The sequence below is a fragment of the Zalophus californianus genome, chromosome 12, assembly GCF_009762305.2.
Source record: "Zalophus californianus isolate mZalCal1 chromosome 12, mZalCal1.pri.v2, whole genome shotgun sequence".
NCBI lineage: Eukaryota > Metazoa > Chordata > Mammalia > Carnivora > Otariidae > Zalophus > Zalophus californianus.
In genome coordinates this window covers 25,683,612-25,705,547 of record NC_045606.1, presented here as the reverse complement: position 1 = coordinate 25,705,547, position 21,936 = coordinate 25,683,612, and the positions used below count along the sequence as shown (strand labels likewise).

Below are 21,936 nucleotides of genomic sequence, written 5' to 3'. Positions count from 1 at the left end.
CATACTATCGGGGGAATTCAGTTTCACCAAGACTAAACACTACAGTGTAAAATAAGCAAACAAAACCATCAAATATTAGTAGAGACTATAGATGAAATTTATCTGATTAATACATAGTTTTGTGAGCATAATATTGCAAGAAATCATAAAGAGTAGGTTTAAAAGTTTGAAAGTAAGCAACAAACTAGAAAAATAAGACTTAGAATTCACAAGAGTCTGTGAAAATTAATATATGAGAAAAAGTTTTACGTAGTTAGCCATCAAGGAAATTCAAGTAATTAAAAGATTGAAATCTTTTTTACTTAGAATTTAGGAAATAAAAATGTTAAGTATTCATGAAAGTGGAGTGAGATTGTTACAAATATAGTATAAATTGGCACAAAGTTTCTGTAAGGTAAATTGGCAATAGCTTAACCTTAAAATCTTTCTTAACTGGGAGTATAATGTACATATGTGTATGGATAAATGTTATCACCTCCCTCTTTCTCTGAGTTTTAGGATAGCCATCTTCTTTCCCTATAATATTTCCAGTTTTCAAATTTCCTATAAAAATAGGAAAATCAAAATAAACAAAGTATTTTTAATAGGAATAAAACCTAACCAAGAGTTTGAAGATCACACCCTCTGTTCACTTTGCTTTTATTTTCCTGCACCGCCCTCTGGTGCCCAGCATGTGGTTAGCTTCTGATACCAGAATTGTAACCGCCTAATACACAAAATTGTATTGTTAATTTAATTTAGATAATTCATTTAAATTAACAATTTTTGTATAATACAAATTTGTTACATAAATTGTTATATTATGTAAATAAGTTCACTCGTATTTTGTAATTTAAAAAAAATACCCATGTTTCAAAGCAGGCTACTCTGAATTTGAGGTTTTTTTGCTGGTTATATACACAGTTTGAGCCTACCATTTTGTTTTTACATGCAAAAAAAGAGAAAACAGATCATTAAGACAAGTTCTAAGGAATAACTCAGATATTGAACAATTTTTCAGAAACCAAAAAATAAATTATGTCCTTTTTGCTCATTTAAGAATGTTTTATAACTAAGCAGTGTACAAAGTACCCTAAAGCAAGTCTGTCTTTGTAAGAGTTTAGACCACACATGGATTAGGGGAGGGGGTAAAAATTAGAGGCAAGCTGAATGGTCAAAGATTAAATGGGCCGTTTCTATTTCTCTGCAGTTCCAAGTGGAATAGTATCACCTTTGGGTTTCTTTTATCTTTAATTCTTAATGTTTCTAGAGGAAAACTACTTGAGCCCATTAACGATTTCAAAGGTAGGCTTGGGTGCCTTGTGAAAATGTGTTATGACATCCCATGAGGGCGCCATTCCTACACAAGGTTGCTTTCAAGGAACTTGATGCTTCTTTGTTTTGTTTTGTTTTTTTAAACTGATTTTTTTTTTAAAGATTTATTTATTTATTTATTTGAGAGAGAGAGAGAGAGAGAGAATGAGAGATAGAGAGCACGAGAGGGAAGAGGGTCAGAGGGAGAAGCAGACTCCCTGTCGAGCAGGGAGCCCGATGCGGGACTCGATCCTGGGACTCCAGGATCATGACCCGAGCCGAAGGCAGTCGCTTAACCAACTGAGCCACCCAGGCGCCCTTGATGCTTTTTTGACTTAACGATGTGCCAACATTGCATTTTTATCCAAGGTGGATTCAATGAGCAGCAGAGTTCTCTCTCTCAGAAATATTTTGTGAAGTGATTTCTTACTGAGCAGAGCACCTGAGAACAAAAATACTGTCTTTGTAAAGCTAAGAGTTTAAATTACTTCATTTGAGAGGTTCACAATTTATTTTGGCACTGAAAGTATCTTTTAATATGATGTGTGTACTTGACTATGATATTTAATAGGAACAGTCTTTGGAAGCATTGAAATTTACTATTCATGGTTATTTCAGAGACTGTTCAAATAATAAGTTAATGTTTGAAGGATACTTGTATCATCCCGTTAGTGAACTTTAAAGCTCACTAAAGCTGATATCGTTTATCAGAATCTTTCTCAATCTAGGAATCTGTTCTGATTTGAGCATACTAATGTTTTTGCTAAAATAGTTTTTTAAATAATAGAGTTGTGCTTGATTTAATGTCTACTATGTGCCAGACTTTTTAATAGGTGTTTTACACACCTCTTTCTTTGGATGTTTTAATAGCATCTATTGAGACAGAATACTTTATGAATATAGAAGCTTAACATAGTATAAAGCTAAAATACTTCTACAATTATAAATCTATAGCTTGATTTTGATCAACATTTCACACTGTCTTCTAATGAAACTCCATACATACATTTATCAAACATTTACAGCATACTATTATATACCCAGTACTGAAGTTGCAGTGCTGGGATGGCTATTTTCTTTGACTATGTGGGCTTCTAATCCAGTGGAAGAATCTATCAAGATATCATACAGAGAAGTAGGAAATTTTAATGGAGTTGTATTCTGTGAAAGATACGTCTAGGCCTAGGAAAGTTTATAATGGGATGGTTTGAGCTAGTCAAGAAAGGTCATGAAAGCCTTTTGTAAGGAAAGACTGTTAAGGAAGAGGAGTGTTGTAGGCAGAAGAACAGGTTATATGGAAGGAGGAAATGAAAGAATGGTCATCTGCTCGAGTAGGAATACAAAGTTCCACGTGATTTATACCCCAGATGCTCACCTTAACCCACACATCTTTCTGTCTCAGCATGCTAGCAGAGATTTTCTCAACAGTTCTTATAAGAGGCCTACTTGGTTGAATTTTCTGGGATTGGGAAAGGAATCAGTGTGGTATTAGTTTGGATTTCTGACTCCTGGGTTAGTTAAAAATATACATTTAAAAAAAGCATTTTCTTAATTGGTGACAAAAGCAGGGCTCCTTAAATCTATTTTCACTCACAATATACTATTTCCAAGCTTTGTAATATTATTAAGCTTTTGCCCTAAGGTTTTTAATACATAAGTGATTTATGTATTAAATATGTGGTTTATAAATTAAAATTTAGGCACTTGTTACCAAAGACTGCAACTGCAGCTTGTGAAAATAAACCTGTTCTTTTTGTCTGTTCTAAAAGCAGATGAGTATAAGATGTCTGTGAAATACACCCTTACCGAATTTCGAACTTTTAAAATTTCTCATCCCTTTCCTAGGAGAATAAGATTTGCTATGGGGACTTATACTTTGTAGGCTATTCCTTCCCCTGCATTATTTGTGAGTTTTATTATGAGTATAATCATAGTATTTCTGTTATACACCCCTGAATTTGTATTTAATGAATTCGATTTACATTTAATCAGTTTGTGTTAAAGTGGCTTAATGAGATGCTTCATTTTTCTGTGTTAAAAGCAGGTCAAGGCCAACCGAAAGACTCAGGGCAATACATTATTTAGTGCTCATTTTCTGCAAACTTGTAATTTTATCATGAGTCATGGTTTAACTAAATCAGTTAATAACATTTCCTGTAACCATTTTTAATAATTCTCGAAGGTCAGACATTCTACTGTTGATTCATTGGCAAACTTTTTTTTTTTTTTTAACTTTCTAACATGGGAATGCTCACGTTCTTTTGTTTTCAAAATGGAATGTGCAGAATAAGATTGTGTCAGATTATCAAGGAATGGGATAAAAGAGGCAGTGGAATTTAGAACTGAAGATACCACGTTTCCAACCTTTGAATTTATGGAAAACAGCAAAGAAACATATTGGAGCTTTTTACTCCTGTATATAATGTACCTGAAAGTCGTGTTCAAAGTAAAAACGAGAAAGAACTCAAATTATCTGTGCAGGATATTTTCCTTCTTGTTTTATCTCCACTCTCTCCAAACCTTCACAAGAACTTTATATTTCACCGCTTTTCTCTTTCCTGCATCTTTTTCTTCCTCCACTCTTCAATATCAGTCCTCTCTTGCTCTAGTGACCCTGCACTTTAAGGCAGCCTTTCTCCTTGACCCCAGGCTCACCCTTACAGGCACCCCGCCCCCCTCTTTTTCTTCTTTGTTTCCAGCCAAGGTGCTTTGAGGACGTGCCTCTGCACTGGCTGCCACTTCCCATGTGCTTCCAGGCATTCCAGTGGGCCCCGCCCCTCCCTGACACTGACCATGTAACATGGATGACTCCCGTGGGCACTTTGAATTTTGCATCTTTGTCTCTGAACTGCACTATCTTTCTCCCTGAGACTTTTTTTTTCCTCTCTCATCATTCCAAACAGCCCAGTCTCCTGATTTCCTTCCTGCCTCCATGGGAACTTATTTCTACCTAATTTTCTTAGGGACTCCTTTGACTAGTTTCCTTTTATTTATATGGTTTTACACCAAATTTCTATTCTGAAACCTATTTTATTTTTAATCTTTAGCCAAGACTTCTTTTGAGCCTCATGCTTTAAAAATTTCATTTATTTATTTGAGAGAGAGAGAAAGAGCATAAGCAGGGGGAGCGGGAGAGGGAGAAGCAGACTCCCCACTGAGCAGAGAGAGCCCAGTGTGGGGCTTGATCCCAGGACCCCGGGATCATGGCCTGAGTTGGAGGCAGATGCTTAATCAACTGAGCCACCCAGGCGCCCCCAGCCTCATGCTTTCAATGTTACGATTGCCTGACTTCACCATTTGCATGTCTCACTTATATTGAAAACTCAGCCTCATTGAACTCTGTACTTCTCTTGCCTCTTCCTCAAGTACCCATGAGTCCATCACTCCTCTAGTCCTCAGGCCATCCTAATGCCTATGTCAGACACCTGCAGGGCATTCCTAATAACAGGCTCTTACTCAGCAACATCCCCGGTCCACCACCATACATTGTGGATTCTTCCTCCCAATCGATGTACAACCCCTCCTTGTCTGACAATCTTCACAAATACCAAAGCCACTTATTATGTTGAGCTAGATTATTGTAATAGCCTTCAAATTATTTTCTCCCTTTTGAATTTTGCTCACCTTAAATCCATTTCCCAAATAGCAGCTTGCATGCTCTCTTAAATTTTTACATTAAATTATTTTGTATGTGGCTTTAAAATCTTTCTGTGACTTGCCATTTGACAGAAATTCAAAGTGCAGTTCTTCAGCATTTCTGTTAGACCATGCATGATCTAGCCCCGCCTCCCTCCCTGAACACATTTTATGTCATTTTCCTCACTCATGTATGACTGAGCCGAACTCTTCTTCTTTATACATCCCTAAACGGCTTCCCTTTTGTTGTTCTGTTTGTCTGGAATGTTCTTCCTCCATAGTCTTCAATGAAACATTTCTCTGGAATCACAGGAAATGCCATTTCTCATGCGAATTTTCCCCTGACTACTCACAGTCCAAAATGGAACCCACTTGTGATATTGTCTCCTAGGAAATTTGCCTAAATTGATGATCAGAGAAACTAAGCTTCAGGAAGGTGTTACACTAGGGTTACACTAGGAGTTGGGGGCTCAGATGAAAATTGCTGTTTGAGCCTTAGTGCACTTTTGTTACCAATTTACTCACTTTATGAAAGAGAAAGCAGTGCAACAGGACTGGGACATATAAACCACACAGTCAAATAAAATGATATGATTGATTTTTGTGTTCATTTATACATTTACGTTTTATCTTTCACAGTTTAACAGCAATGCCCAGGATGTGAGCTGTTTTCTCTATTGCTTTATAGAACTAATCGTAATGTATTGTGATATGTTAGTTAGGAGGCTCTGCAAGAATAGTTAAAATCCCAGACTCCTATGTCACAGTGCTAATCTGATCCTGACTCTATGTCTTATGTACTTGTAACTACGGGCAAGTTCTCTAACCCCCCAGCACCTACGTTTCTTAGTGAATAGTAATAATATGTATCTTGTAGGGCATTTGTAAAGAGGAAATCGTTAATATTTGTAGAGTAAATGCAACATATAGTAGGCACCAGATAGGGACTTACATACATACGTATGTATACGTTTGTGCATAATTAATGCCTGAAGATACAAAACTATCATCTGCCACAATTCTTGACCTATGACAGGCTGATAGTAAATATTTGCTTATTGAATTGATGAAACATGTAGTGCACCTTATAACTAAGCTTCATTGATTTTCAGAGAAAAAAGGAATGATTGTTATATTTATAAGAATATGTGACCATTTATAAAATTTATATTTTGGTTTGTGATCCACCTATTAAAATTGTTTAATTATGTGTTTTTGAGAAAGTCTCCAACATTTCATCTGGCCAGCCTCCTACCTTCTAGCAGGCATGGTTTTATTATTATCCTCATTTTGCAGATGTGATACTCGGCCCCAAGAGCCTCAGGGGCTCATAAAAATAGCAGAGTTAATAAATGATGGGATGTTTCCACTTGCCTCAGTGTCCCGGATCTCACTGCAGAACTCAGTGTTCTTAGCTTTTTTGGAAATACCCAATGAACTATGTGAATACTTTTGATAGGATGGGTGATATTACTTGGGTGATAATTCTTAAATTTTCATGTTGGGGCAGGCATCAGAGGTCGATGTTCTGTCCTGCAGCTTTCTAGTTGTTCAGGGCTTCATCACTTACAGCAAGGATCTGCTTGCCCTTGGCCTTGCCTCCATCATTCCCTCCATCATGCCATCTGTATATAAGCTCTCCAGCAAGCAGTTCTAAAAGGCCACCTGTTGTTCCTGATCCTTTCACATTACTTTCCTGGGTTATCCCTGGTAGAAAGATTGTACCATCACATTTCAAGATTACTAAAACTCTGTTCCTGTCATTGACTTTACTGCCTTTCCACCTAGCTTTTCCTTGCGAGAGGTAAACAAGTGGTTAGTTTGTCCTTGAACCTTCCCAGGTGTCACCATATCATTTCTGGATTCTGAATACATTTCATTGTTTGTTGGCTTTTTTTTTCCCTCTCTCTAAAGGCTCTGAAAATTTGAGAGCTGAAAGGGACCTTATGTAATTCAAGTCCTAAATTTATGATCAGAGAAACTAAGCTTCAGGAAGGTGAGTGACAGGCTCAGGGTTACACTAGGAGTTGGGGGCTCAGATGAAAATTGCTGTTTGAGCCTTAGTGTACTTTTGTTACCAATTTACTCACTTTATGAAAGAGAAAGCAGTGCAACAGGACTGGGACATATAAACCACACAGTCAAATAAAATGATATGACTGATTTTCGTGTTCATTTATACATTTACGTTTTATCTTTCACAGTTTAACAGCAATGCCCAGGATGTGAGCTGTTTTCAGCACCTTGTCCAAGCCAATGTGAGAAATAAGAAAGTGCTGAAAGATGCAGTGAATAATATCACAGCAAAAGGAATCACTGACTATAAGAAAGGCTTTAGTTTTGCTTTTGAACAGCTGCTTAATGTAAGTACCCATACCACCCCCTTTTCTCTTTTATTACTGAATCACAGCATATGAATTTCAGTATGCTGGTACTTACCACCATCAGTCACTATGAGTTACATAACAGTGCTGTTTTTCATTTAATTTAAAAGCAGATGTGTCCAGGCAATAGAAATCTTTGAACTACTTTTATTTTTAAATCCAAAATTCAAAGACATACAAAATGTAGACATTCTTTTTTCTTTTAAATCTTTTCTTCCATCATCTTTTAAAACTCTGTTTAAGAAGCACATTTGTAAGATAATTATTTAATTTTGTATAAACCCTTCCAACTTAGTTGGCATATGTAGAATATCATTTCCTTTTTGTTTTCTCGATCACTACTGTATTTATCTGGAGACTGGCATTTTCAATTATCCAATGGCTGGTGGAAATATTTTAGTTTTAAACATCTACTTTGTTCTTGAAATTATTTCTTAATGTATAGGAAGGTCCAGATGACAGACATGAAGGTGAGGAGAACATAAAATGCCAGAGCAGGGATTCCTTCCTCAATGAAGATCCCCCTCCCAACAAATCACCCACCGATGTTCCATTTAGACTCTCACACTCCAGCACGCCTACTGTCTGCCCCATATTACAGCGTATATCTCACACTCCGGACTAGTGTTCTCAAATGGCTATGTCATCTGTTTCATTTTGAACTGTTCAAGTGCAGGAGTTATCATTCAGGTTTTGTTTTGTTTGTTTGTTTAAAGATTTTTTTTATTTATTTGACAGAGAGAGAGCAAGAGAGGGAACACAGCAGGGGGAGTGGGAGAGGGAGAAGCAGGCTTCCCGCTGAGCAGGGAGCCTGATGCGGGACTGGATCCCAGGACCCTGGGATCATGACCTGAGCTGAAGGCAGACACTTAACAACTGAGCCACCCAGGCACCCCTCATTCAGTTTTTTTACCTCTCACAAAGCAATATTATCATGGTGGTTGAGAGTGCAGACCTAACCTTTCTCTACTTTGACTTCCTCCCTTACACCATGGCACATACCTCAGAGGGTTGTAGATAGGATTGTCCACAGAACCTGACACATAGCAAACCTCATGTGAGTGTGGGTTGTTGGCTTGGTATTGGAGTCATGACCATTATGACCATAATTAACAACTAGCACATGTCTGCTAGAGAGTCAGCTCATAATTCATACCATATTTGCTGAGTCACTAAAGAAGCCCTTACATGTGGTCTTATCTGCAAATCCTACTTTGTTGTTCCCTAAGTAAAGCTTCTAAACAGTTTTCAGGTTGTCTGAATCATTGATTCAGCCAATATTTATTGTGTGCCTCACAATTTCCTGCCATGTTACCAGCACTAGAATAGCAGAGGTAAACAAGACTGTCCGATTTCAACAATGTCCAGCATGATATGGTTAATTATTATTCCTAGTACAGTATGTTAGTGCTGTTATAGGGCATTTGGAGTCTGTTTACTTGAGTGGCACCAAAGAGGGGTTCAACTTACCCAAAGGAGGTTGGGAGAGTGGGCATTTCCTTGAAAACAGGATTTTGAAGAATGAGTAGAATTTAGGCAGGTAGATGAGAGAGGGAAAATCATGTCAGATAAAAAGAACAACATGGACAAAGGCACAGACGTAGGAGACATTGTGGCACATTGAGAAAATGGCCGGTGCTTCAGCATGACTGGGACATAGCAATACAGGAGCTGCGAGGGAAATAAAAAGGCCATGAGGTATCAGTTAATGAGGTGTTTAGGAGCAAATGAAAAGTTGATAATATGAGAATGACATGGTCTAACGAGTGTTCTAAGTTAAGCTGTTGTAGAAGTCCTGGTCTTGGAGTAAGAAACGTTAAGGAGAATGACATGGTAACTAACTGGATGGTTCTCTGGACTCGAACAGTTGGTGGCTGGTGACACAGGAATCTAGAGAGAGGGACTGTGAGGGTAGAAATAGCTCTGTTTCTGCTACGTGGAGTTTGAGGTGCTGGTATTTATTAGGTAACGTTAAATAAGCAAGTAAGGAGACAGGAAAGCAAAGTACTTCAGCTTTGCGGTTTCCAGGGGAATTCTCTTTGGTTAAATGGATATGTTTATTAAAAGATGTATGTTGGTTAATAGAACGATAAAAACTCAGAACTTTGAGAATCAGATGTAATGAACGATTAGATGAAAATGGATTCTTTCTCCAGTAAAGAAATAGAAGTTTGTGGGTTTTTTCATAGAAGTTCTTTTTCTTTTAAGTCAATCAGGTTTTTCTAGATTGTGTCATTGTAATTACTCTTCTTGGTATTGTTAATTTGCGTCACTTCATGCCCTTGTATTCAGGATTCAGTAGTGAAATGATAAGGGGTCTCAAGCCTCGTGTACTATTTCCAAGGCTGTCTCATTAGAGAGGCCACATTAACTCCCAGATTCACTACTAGTTGCTGATTAAATATGATTTAACTCCTCTTGGCCTCTCGTACTACCGCTATCACAATTGTAAATGATATTTAATATGACCTCAGTTATTCCTGAAGTAAGTCCTATGTTCTGCTTTCCACATATCCCTTATGTATTGCAGTTCTTCATTTTAAAATAATTAGCCCAAGGGCACCGGGGTGGCTCAATAGGTTAAGCAGCTTACTCACGATTCTGAGTCATGGGATCGAGCCCCATGTCAGGCAGTGCGCTCAGCGCGGAGTCTGCTTGTCCCTCTCCCTCTGCTCCTTCCCCTGCTTGTGCTCTCTCTCTCTCAAATGAATGAATGAATGAATAAAAAAAAATCTTTAAAAAAATAATAAAATAATTTTCCCAGATGTCATTACTTGCCTTATTCAAAGTTGAAGCAGATTTTGTTACCTATTTCAAATACTTCCAGTCTTATCACACAGTATCATTCTTTAGTTTTTACTAGTTTGTCCTTGTAAGGTTTATCATTAAGATCCCTGAAGCAAATATCAAATAGAATTAAATGTATCATTTATCCCACAGTACACCATAAACTGAGATTTGAATTAGTCCTCAGGTAGAATTTCATAAAATATTACAAATATACGGAGATGCATTGTTCAAAGAAAATTTTTTTTTTAAGATTTTATTAGAGAGAGAGCATGAGTGAGGGGAGGGGCAGAGAGAGAGAGAAGCAGACTCCTCACTGAGTGGGGAGCCAGATGCGGGGCTCGATCCCAGGACCCTGAGATCATGACCTGAGCCAAAGGCAGATGCTTAACTGACTGAGCTACCCAGGCACCCCAAAAAATTTTTTATTAAGTACATAATATGATAGATGCTATGCTGTGTACTGGCCACACAGTGATACAAGGAAACACAGGATATACAGGGATAGACATACCGTAATTTGTTATGAAATAACATATTAAAGTAAATTACCAACTCTACTAATTGTCGTTTTATTGAAATAGTCAAGTTCTTTCCTTTACTTAATTTGTTACAAACCAGTAACATATAAATGTTATGCTTGTGTGATTCTTTAGATAATTGCTAATCCTCTGACTAGTTGCTGACTTTGCTCTACCACACATCTACTAAGGAGGCTACTCCTGGGAAAAATCATGTTGAAAACAAAACATTTTGTCATTCCCCCTTTTGTGTATGTCCTAATATCTCTCTCTTGGGAAACATTATTATTTTAATTACACAAATGATCAGCAAGACCCAGTGTGTTTACTTGCGCTGGTACTTGTATTCATTAATAAAAATGCCCCCACTACTTCCAAAAATGAAACCAAGTCCTTACGTAAAATCTTTACCTAATCACTTTTATGTAACAGTCCTTTAGGTACATATATTTTGCCCATCTTAAAGAGACAGATAAAAAGAAATCATCAAAGAAATTAATTTTAGTTAAGGATTTCAGTGCCTTTCACAAAAGCATTTTGATGATAAAATATGTAACTTGTCTAGTCAAATTTTCATATGGCTTTCAGATAAGAACTACATTTGAATGTGACAATTGTATTAGTCAGTACTTGCATTTTCACAATACTTTGTTCAAAGCTTTAACTGCCATGTTCTGATGGCCTGATCAATGGGGTGAGATTATATGAAACAGGATTTTTTCATCAATAGAGCATAATATTGTCTTGCTTAACTTTTACAGTGGGAAATGGGATTTATCTTCTTTGAAAAGTGAGATCGAGTATAGACTTTCCAGAAGCCTAACCACTACCCAAGAATTAATGATTTTTTTTTCAAAAACAGTAATCATTTAAAGGCCAGGGCTGGTACTGTCCAGTATGGTAACCACAATTCCATGTGTCTGTTGAGACTTGAAATGTGCCTGGTCTGAATTGAAATGTGTTGTAAATATAAAATAAACACGAGGATTTGAAGAGCTATGCTGAAAGAAAAAATGTATACTATCTCAGTAATTTCTATATGGATTTCATGTTGAATTGATAATATTTTGGATGACTGGGTTAAGTAAAATATGCTAGTAGAATTAATTTCAGAGATTTCTTCATACTTCCATTACTGTGGCCATTAGAAAGTTAAACTTACAAATTTGGCTTGCAGTATACCTCCATTGAACAGTACTCAGCTGGAGGTTTGACATTTTCAAAGAAGCTGAGCATTCATAAAGTAGTGTAATCTTTTATTCTCAACACTTTTGCAAACACATTTCATAACAGTAGAAGCTTGAGATTGTAATTTCAGACCTCAAAGAAGTCCAGCTTTCTAAAGTAATTGTTCATTTTAGTGGCCCTTTGTTGCTAATCCATTGTTCTCCTATGACTGACTCTTTGGAGACCTTAAAGTTTAAAGGGGATTTGCCATTGGAATTGAATCTTTCAGAATTAGAGTATGTTTGGCGGGTTGAGAGAGGATAACAGGATAGTCTGGAATTAGCATTTACAAAAATATAAGAGCATTGGGTGTTAGGGATCAACTAGGAGTTTATAATTTTGGAGAGGTAAAGTGAATAAAGTAGGATGAAGAAGGAGGAAAGGGAGCAAAAATGTTTGTAAATGGATTAAAAATATATGTGGAAGGGTATGCAGAATTTTCATTCATACTATTTATTTGTTTCTGGTACAAATTATAGGCGCATAAAATTGACATAATAGCCATTAGTTTAAAATCCATTTATTAATCAACCACTGAGAGGTTATTATTATATGCTAAGCCCTTGACGATCAAAAAAGACAAAAGTTCATGCCCTTATGGCACTTAAATTCAATCAGGGGAAGTCAGCAATAAAAAAGTAGATACTATGTACATAAAAGAATATAAAATGCTATGAAGCAAAATACAACCTGGGAGAGAGATGGCAATGTAAAACATAGTTTTCAGTAAAGTCCTCACTGATAGGTGACATTTGATCAAAGACCCAAAGGAAGTGAGACCTATGGATATCTGGGGGATGGGAGGAGGCCCTGGTAGGGATGGGCCTGGCCTGATCTCGGAAGTGGTTCTTTAGAATATACCTACTGAACAGATCTTTCACCCACTACCTGCAATCTGTTCATGCTCTTTACATATTGTTTTATATTTCTTACCTTTTATTGTGAATGATACGCATTTTGTTTTTGTTTTCTTTACAGTATAATGTTTCTAGAGCCAACTGCAATAAGATTATCATGTTGTTCACGGATGGAGGAGAAGAGAGAGCCCAGGAAATATTTGCCAAATACAACAAAGACAAAAAAGTGAGTGCAAGTTTATAGTATTTTAATCTTAATATCAATGTAGATGGTTTTTAAAGAGACTGTCAGGGAGGGGCAGTAAGAAGGAATGTTAGTGTGCTGATTATAAAGTCATACAGATCATGGATTATAAACCATTGGCTAAATTAAAGAATTATTAAATATATAATATTTTTATGTGATCCATAACTACCTTATGTCTAACTTATTAATTTGGACCTATAGAATCCTATTTGATTTTTTTTTAAAGATTTTATATATTTATTTGACAAAGAGAGAGAGTACAAGCAGGAACACAAGCAGGGGGAGTGGGAGAGGGAGAAGCAGGCTTCCCGCCGAGCAGGGAGCCCGACGCGGGGCTCGATCCCAGGACCCTGGGATCCTGACCTGAGCTGAAGACAGGCGCTTAATGACTGAGCCACCCAGTCGCCCCTATTTGATTCTTATATATAGATTCTATATAAGAAAATATTATAGGAAGAGAATAACCAGAAGAGAATGGAAAAATAGGAACAGTTTGAGCTTTTCTAGGATAAATTTATGATCATTTAATTATTAAAGATTATAGGGGCGCCTGGGTGGCTCAGTTAAGTGTCTGCCTTCGACTCAGGTCATGATCCCAGGGTCCTGGGATCAAGGCCTCCCAACACCATTTTAAATGAGGCTTCCTTTATTCAGTTGTACACTTTGAAGAAAATATTTTAGACAAAATCTTTTATCATAACGTACGGTATGTAAAAAGTGTTCTATTTCAGTATGCAATGAAGAATGTGAAGATAAGTATTTTGAGGTTGGAATGTATTTGTTACGGTGATTATTTAACTGCAGAGGAAAGTATTGTAGGGAGCCCTGACTAATTTGAATGTCCATCCATGTAGCAAAACCTGCTGATATGGTGGAGAATATCACCTGTGACTATTTCTCTAGCAATCCTACCATCAGCTTATTTCATCTTTCTTAGTGACTCTTTGCATTTGATAAGAGAATGATTCTCAACTTGGTTTTTTTTAATGTTAAGGATCCATTAAAAAAATAATGATATAAGCTATTTTTTGTTTCACAAATTCCAACAGAAATTATATACTTATCCACAAGTGTCTTCTGAGTAAAATGCCGATTCACTTTGCTTTTATTTGGACTTTTCACACTTAGAAAGGTGTGGCTCATCATGAGCACTAGTGGATTGTTTTTTATGCATTTCAGGAATTGAAAGGAGAGAAGAAAAAGGTGAACTAATATATTTAGATAGTTTTGCAGACACAACATTGTGAATAATTTGGTACAGTATTGATGAAAATTTTGCAGCACTTTGAAATACACTTAGGTACTTTTTAGCCTATATGTGATTGGAATATGATTAAAGAATTGAAAACATAAGCAAATTACGTACTTTGAAACATGCCTTCATCAAAACAAAGTCAACTTTTGTGGACAAATAATTTCTTTATTCATGCCCAGTAGTGCATTTTTTTAAAGGTATTATTTATTTATTTATTTGAGAGAGAGTGAGAGCCAGAGAGGTCACAGAGGGAGAGGGAGAGGGAGAAGCAGGCTTCCTGCAGAGCAGGTAGCCCGATGCGGGCTCGATCCCAGGACCCTGAGATCATGACCTGAGCCAAAGGCAAACCCTTAACTTGACTGAGCCACCCAGGCATCCCAGGAAGAATTTCTTAAAGGAATACAGCAATGAATTTTACATTTGATATCAGATTTTGTGCCCGAGGTGTATCTTGATTTTAAGGAGTATATAATATATTGTTTTTTTTATTTTATTATGTTAATCACCATACATTACATCATTAGTTTTTGATGTAGTGTTTCATGATTCATTGTTTGCGCATAACACCCAGTGCTCCATTCAATACGTGCCCTCTTTAATACCCATCACCAGGCTAACCCATCCCCCCACCCCCCTCCCCTCTAGAACCCTCAGTTTGTTTCTGAGTCCATAGTCTCTCATGGTTTGTCTCCCCCTCCGATTTCCCTCCATATATTCCAACAAATTTGAATAAAAGAGTATAAATGCATAAAAGGAGAGGTGATTTTCATCTAAACTTGTAATTTATTTCTTCTTCCAAAACTGTATTTGCATCCAGGATTAACACAATAACATCTCTTGGAGGCATATCATGAGGGGTTTTTTTTTTCCTTTTTTTTTTAATACAAAAGGAATTATGTCATGAGGAAAGCAATTATTTTCTACCCTCTATTGTCACAAATTGTTTAATTGAATAAATGAAGAATTTGCTAGTTTAAGGTCATTTTTCTGTGTATACATTCTAAAAATGTCCATTCTAAATATTAATGTCTTGAAACACTGCTTCTCAGCCCCTTCACCTTTTACAGGAACTCAACTTTTTAAACAAAGCATTTTGTGACACGCTGAACCACATAATAAATGATTCATATCACATTCACTTTTGTAAAACTGATGAATTTAGTCTTATTCAACCATCCTGCTGTTTGTTTGCTAACATAGTGACTCCTATGCTCTATGGACACACACTTTTCTTAAGGCCACATACCTTTATTAATGCCAAAGCAACTTTGGAAATGAATTAGTGCTTAGTTTCTGCAATGTAAATGCTATTTTTACCTAACATAGAAATGAAAATGTTCTTGGAATTAGGTACTTGATTGGTTCTGTGATTCTAATTTCAGTGGCTGTAGCCAAGTTCTGTGATAAGCACACTTACACGTGTATGCTTACCTACATCCACAGATACATCCACACACATTTATATCTGTTTTAAATGGGCATCCTCTTCTCTCTGTTCATTGTGTCTCTAGGAACAAGAGACCATGTGTGTTACTTTGGCATAAGATTTATTATATAAAGTTGTATGAATAAAAGCCAACAGGTAGTTGAGAGGTACATAAGGGGTGAGGAAATAGAAATCTGGATAAAGTCCTTTTTTTTTTTTTCCCCCTAAAATCTTTGCAAATTTGCTAAGAAATACTGGGGGAAAAGTAAGACCATCAACTCCAGGCGAAGTTGTTTAGATGCACACACAGGTATGGATGTATATACACACACATATATATATATATATTTTTAGGAATGGAAGAGCTGATTCATTATTATAAATTAGTAAAGGGATACACATCCAGGAAAAGCTTATAGACACAAAATAGAGAAATGATAATTGAGGGAGATCGTTGAAAGAGGAGAGACAGAGAGAGAGATACAGATCATAGATTTCTGATTTGAACAAGCAGGAATTCTGTTTATGGAAACATTGCTGTCCCACATTTCTTATGCTCTCTACTTTGTTGCTCAGTGCCTTACCACATTTCCTCATGTGGGAAAACTTTGTTAAACCAAAATTTTATCTCTTGGTATTTGCATGTTCTGTATCCACTAACAGTGAAAGTAGAGGATAGCAGATGACAACTTTTAAGTCAGTTACATGTTTGAGCATATCTGTATTTTGTCAAGACACCATTTACATAGTTAATTGTTTATGCTAAAGGCATGTGTGTAGGTATATATGTACCTACTGAAGATAGCGTGTGTGTGTGTGTGTGTGTGTGTGTGTGTGTGTATACACACATATACATATACATAGGAGAAATTCTTTTCACCATCTTCAAATATGACTTTAAATGGTTGTGGATGAATTTGAGGACCCCTTTCTAACTTCTCCATATTCAGAATCCCCTACCTCCCACCGTCCCACACCATGTGAGACATGTGCTGCCCACAGATACTAATATAGAAGGTAATTGACTATCTTTGTCATGCAAGGATGTATATGACACAAAATGTTTAGTATTTTTGCCATAGACTTCTTTGCCACAAGCATTTTCATTGCAAGCATTTTCACCTCATCACTAAATGGCCATAAGGCAACTTTGCCATAAAAGATAAAAAATAATTGATTGACAGATCGGTTTGACAGTTTGGTTTCTTAAACGGGTTGATAGTTTGATTTCTTTTCTCCATCGATGCATGCTGCATTGACGGATTGTACTCCCATTTCTGTGACCTTTTTTTTTTTTTTTATTTAAAAGATTTTGTTTATTTATTTGACAGAGACATAGTGAGAGCAGGAACACAAGCAGGGGGAGTGGGAGAGGGAGAAGCAGGCTTCCCGCAGAGCAGGGAGCCCAACGTGGGACTCGATCCCAGGACCCGGGGATCATGACCTGAGCCGAAGGCAGACGCTTAACGACCGAGCCACCCAGGCGCCCTGTACTCCCATTTCTGTATGACATAAATATTAGCCCTCATAATGGTGTGTACACATTTCCTACAGAACTTTGCAATGTCTGTCGTTGGACATGTACCAGTATGGAAAGAAAAAAATAACTATGGAGAACGCTTTCACAACACACAAAAAAAATACAAAGCTTAGTGACAAATATGCTTCCTAGTGTTTAGAGACTGATCCTTCTGTCATAAGATGAAGAGATTTTAGCAAAAAAAAAAAAGAGAAAAGTACAATGCCGAAGAATGAGACAAATCAACCAGCCAAAACATCCCAGACAAATGTAACACTATGAATGAAAGACTTTAAAGACCAGTGTTTAGGTATAACCCACAAAATAAAAGCAGTGAGTTTTGCAGTACTGCTGTGACTCCACAGCATACGTTTTGAATGTATTCAAGTAGTTTGTATTTCACAAAATAAAGTCTTTTAAAATTTGTTACTCATTATCCATGTTTCATTATCTTTTTCAATGAATGATGCTCTTTTATTTTTCACGATTTTATCTTTTACAGCAAAATTGCCTTAAAGCCATTACTTAGGCAGTGAAATGTTTGCAGTGATATTGCTTGGAGCAGAGATGTTTACAGTGAAATTATCTAGAACCATGTATGACAGAGCAGTCCCCTACCTGCAAAATTAGTATTTGTTACATAATAAATTTATCAATTCAGAATTTCACTAGCTACCTTATGTTTCAAATGGCCAGTGTGTAAAAATAAAATTTGATAGGTTGAATAAAATAAAAACTTTCAGTACTCTTAAAAATACTGCACATGATTATGACTTTGTTAAAACCGATTCTTTAAAAACAAAGTTCACTTGTGGCTTTCAAAGTAGCAAAATTACAAAGTCATAAAGAAAGTTGGATGAGCTATCAAAGGAAAATCTGAAAACTACTCTTTGAATTCTGCCTTTTCGCCCAAGCCTCTTGCTTGGCATACATGGGACTGCTGAATGCTTCATTTACACTCATTTTTCATCCAGGTGACATTAGAAATCATTCAGAGCAACCCAGGTAGGTGTGATGAGGTACATCCGGAGAGCTGATGAATGAGGCTACAGATATACAGCACAATTTAATGAGGCCAAAAGGTTGAGAGTTAGAACAAAATGTTTGGGTTCTTTCGAAATGCATTACTCTTGGGAATTAATCTACCTGATTATAGATAGGTACAGCTTTAAAACTGAGTCCCTGTTAATCTCCTCACACAGCTGTTCCATATTAAAATGCATTCACTTTATAATCTTTACCTGCAGCAATGCCATTCCTTAGGGTTCACCCATGTGTACAACACTTCCTTAAAAATGGTGCCAAAACTAAAATGAACTCTATCATAAAGTCCAAACAAATGAATAAAGGAAAGTGAAACCAGACACAGAGTTGAAAGATAACTCCCAGGCCTAGCAAAATTAAAGATACTTGATTTTCTGTCGAATAGCAAAAAGATTGGTTAGCCATACACACTTAAGATTGTCTAGCCAGGTAGAAAGTCGTCCTCAGAGTCTTAGCTTAATTCTCAGAATTAATCAAGAAATGCAAAAGCATCGAGAATTTATAAAATGAAAATTTCAAAATAACGAGTAAATGAAGAAGAACAAATGGGAACGGTGATAGATGGATTTCAAAATAAAGAATACATTGCTAAAATTATAAGAGGCTGACAGTAGATGCATTGTTACATTTAAAAAATTATTTAGAAAATGATTAGCAGTGTCTTTCCTATTTTTCTGTCAGATCCAGGGTAGGAAGAAATCTGTAGCCTACAAAAATCTAAAGCAAGTTGCAAATGATGGAATCTGCCTATGTGTTTTATATAGTAACAGTGAAAACTGTCAATTAATTTTTCAACAGATGGTAAGGAAAGTAATTTGTTGCCTTCTCTACTGTCCCTGCCTGGCTTCTCCCCGGCAAGAATGAAACCTTTGGAAGCAATGTTGGAGTATATGCAGCATTCAGATTTGTAAAATATGTAATACCATTTAACAAATGCACTGCTTCTAAAAAGTTTCCTTTTAGATATCTTGCCACTTTCAACAGTTACCAAAAGTTTTCCAGCTTTAGAATAGAAAATGTACCTTTGTTCATAAAAATCAAGTATGTCATTTATGCCAGACTTACTATAGAGTTGAAAAGAATAATTACCAGTAGTAACATTGGCCCTGCCAATAGAGAGATTATCCATTTAAAAGGCATGGGTGTGTGTGTGTGTCTTCCTCTCTGACAGATTTATCTACATTTGTTTCTCTTAATATAAAATTAATGTTGACAGTCCATTCCCTGAACTAAGGAAAACATTATCAGACACAGTCTCTTCAGGTTTGAGTAATAGCACTACCACACATTTTACAGAATCCTTAATATCTAAAGTCTAATGAAAAATGAAGTTAGGCATTACAAGAAGCGCAAAGTATATAAAAAGACATACAGAAAATGTACAGTAGATGCACCTGAATTAATCTCTAGATAGAATTCTGTCACCTAGAATCAGGATTGCCCTTTGGGCTAAATGGTTAGACCAGAAAAGGCACGCTCTTCTGCATTTTCTGAGGCTGCTTCCTTCTCCGATGAAGAATTCTGCTTCCCACAGATCTCTGCAGACAGTTTTGCTGGGCACTCCCTTTCCCCCAGACTCCTTTATCATTCTGTGTTTGAAGCGCCGTCTGTCTTCTTTCATTCTTCCAGATTCCCCTTTTTGATTATTTTATTTATCTGTTCACTTACCTTGAACTTCCCTCTATGAAGCAATTTGTTCTAATAACACAACTTTAAAAAGAAAAGCAAAATGCAGTAGTCATGTTGGTTTTGTATACATGATCTTAAAGAACCAAACATGTTTCTTTCACGTCTCACATGTGGGTGCTTAACATAGATACATGCCTTGGGATTATGTTGGTATTTTACATTTATTGATGACAGTTACAGTGACTCATCCTCACGTTATCAGATGATGAGGTGAGCTTGAAGCTCTGAAATAGGGGTTATGTCCGTTTATAAATGTACCACTGAATCCTTTGGGGCTAGTGCAGTGCTTGATGCCCAGAAGTTGCTAAATATATACTGATATGTCAGATGTTTCAGTAAATACACGATAAATAAGCTCCTAAGGTGGTAAACTACAAAAAATTCATAAATGTAAGAAAAATTCAGTAGCTCTGTTCTTCTTGTAAAAGATAATCATTTAAAACAATATTTATTTCCTTATACTTAGAATGTGGAGTAGAATTGATGTTCCACTCTTGTATATATCATCTTATAAGGAAGGAGGGTTTAAGTTTATATAAGAAATGATTGTATTGATGGCATCTTTACATTTACTCTAATCAGTCTAACACGTAGTTTTTCATGACTATTCTCATTATTAGCATCAGTGAAGTACTTGGCATTACCCAAGAAAATCTGAAATAAATCAGTATATCACTTATTTTCTGACCTCTTAGGTGATGATAGTCTTGGCAGAGCTAAAGATTGCTTGGAAATACAATGTGCCCATAGCGTATTCCTCCTTTACCAGGAACTATAAATGAATGCAGAGGGAAGGAGAACTAGAAATTACTTCCTTATAATCTGATACTGTGAGCATGATTCATTTTACTTGTTGTTAATAAGTTTTAAATACCAACATAATCCCAAGGTATGCATCTATGTTGTTATCCACCCAACATGTAGGACACAGGAGAGAACTATCCGCTCTGTTTTTTAATAAGATCACGTATGCAAAACCTATCTGACTACTGCATTTTGTTTTCCTTGATAAAGTGATTTGGTGTTATTTGCTTGAACAAATTCATTAGTCCTTGATTAAATTTTTGCCTTTGTCAGACCATAGGAAATTTCATGTAGATATATCTCATATGGAGACAGTGGAATTTAGACAATATTGGCCCCTTTTCTTTAGTTCATTGCTAAATGTAATAAAGCGAGCCACATTTGTTCTAGAAAGGTGTCGTTTCGAGTTCTTTTGAGTTCTTTTTGAGGCATGGAAGGCTGATGTCTCACTAATGGAAAATGTTACCCCATGGAAATCTGATAATTTGACTATAGAACTTGTAGTCCTCTTCTCCTCATCCTCATTATTATAGTTAATATTGATTGAACTTAAAATTTTCCGTGTATCATAAAAGCTTTATATGTATCGTTTCATTTACAATGGGGATAATCGTATGATAAAAACATTTTTATGACGATCATCGTTACCATCATCCCCATTTTAGAAATAAGAAAACCAAAATTCGGGAAGTTAAATAACTTGTTGAAAGTCATACAGCTACTAAGTGGCAGAGTCAAGAATTTAAATGACCTCCAGTCCGGATTTCATAAGCTCACGTGGAATGCGCCTAGCCGGTCATCTGTCTCTTTCTCCCGGGCAGCCTTGTGGGGCTATGCCAATCATCATTTGCCCACCCAGGAGCCTGCCTTGCAGTCAGACAGCAGGGCTGTTCCACTAAGGGACATGGCTTCTTGCAGCGTTAAGAGGTTAAGACGGATTAAACTAAGCCATCAAAACTTTGCAGACTGCAAGTACCTTTCAGATCATCGGACTTTATAAAATAAATTAAGTGTGAAAGGTGAATGTGGACACTTTTATTTATTTCATGCTACTATGAGACTAGGGATGTGGGTTATTTGAATGCTCCGGATTCTGGTACACTTGTGAATTATGGAAACCACTGTAGAATTTTCTCCTAAAATATTCAGTCCAATCTAGTATTTTTATAGGCTGAAGGCCAAAAATTTTGGTACACACAGTAAATTAATAAAACCCATTTCTGACATCATTTTTCTAACGTTTCGAT

The 21,936-nt window shown here is 36.5% G+C and overlaps 1 protein-coding gene across 8 annotated transcripts in view; it reads left to right on the top strand.

Annotated features, from left to right (window-relative positions):
* The window catches only part of CACNA2D1 (calcium voltage-gated channel auxiliary subunit alpha2delta 1), a 479,784-nt gene that overhangs the window by 384,995 nt on the left and 72,853 nt on the right, over positions 1–21,936 (top strand). For all 8 annotated transcript variants that reach the window (XM_027573790.2, XM_027573786.2, XM_027573787.2 and 5 more), the window contains exons 11-12: positions 7,134–7,292; positions 12,827–12,931. In XM_027573790.2, the coding sequence (XP_027429591.1) occupies positions 7,134–7,292; positions 12,827–12,931 (264 nt within the window). The remainder of the gene's footprint in view (positions 1–7,133; positions 7,293–12,826; positions 12,932–21,936) is intronic.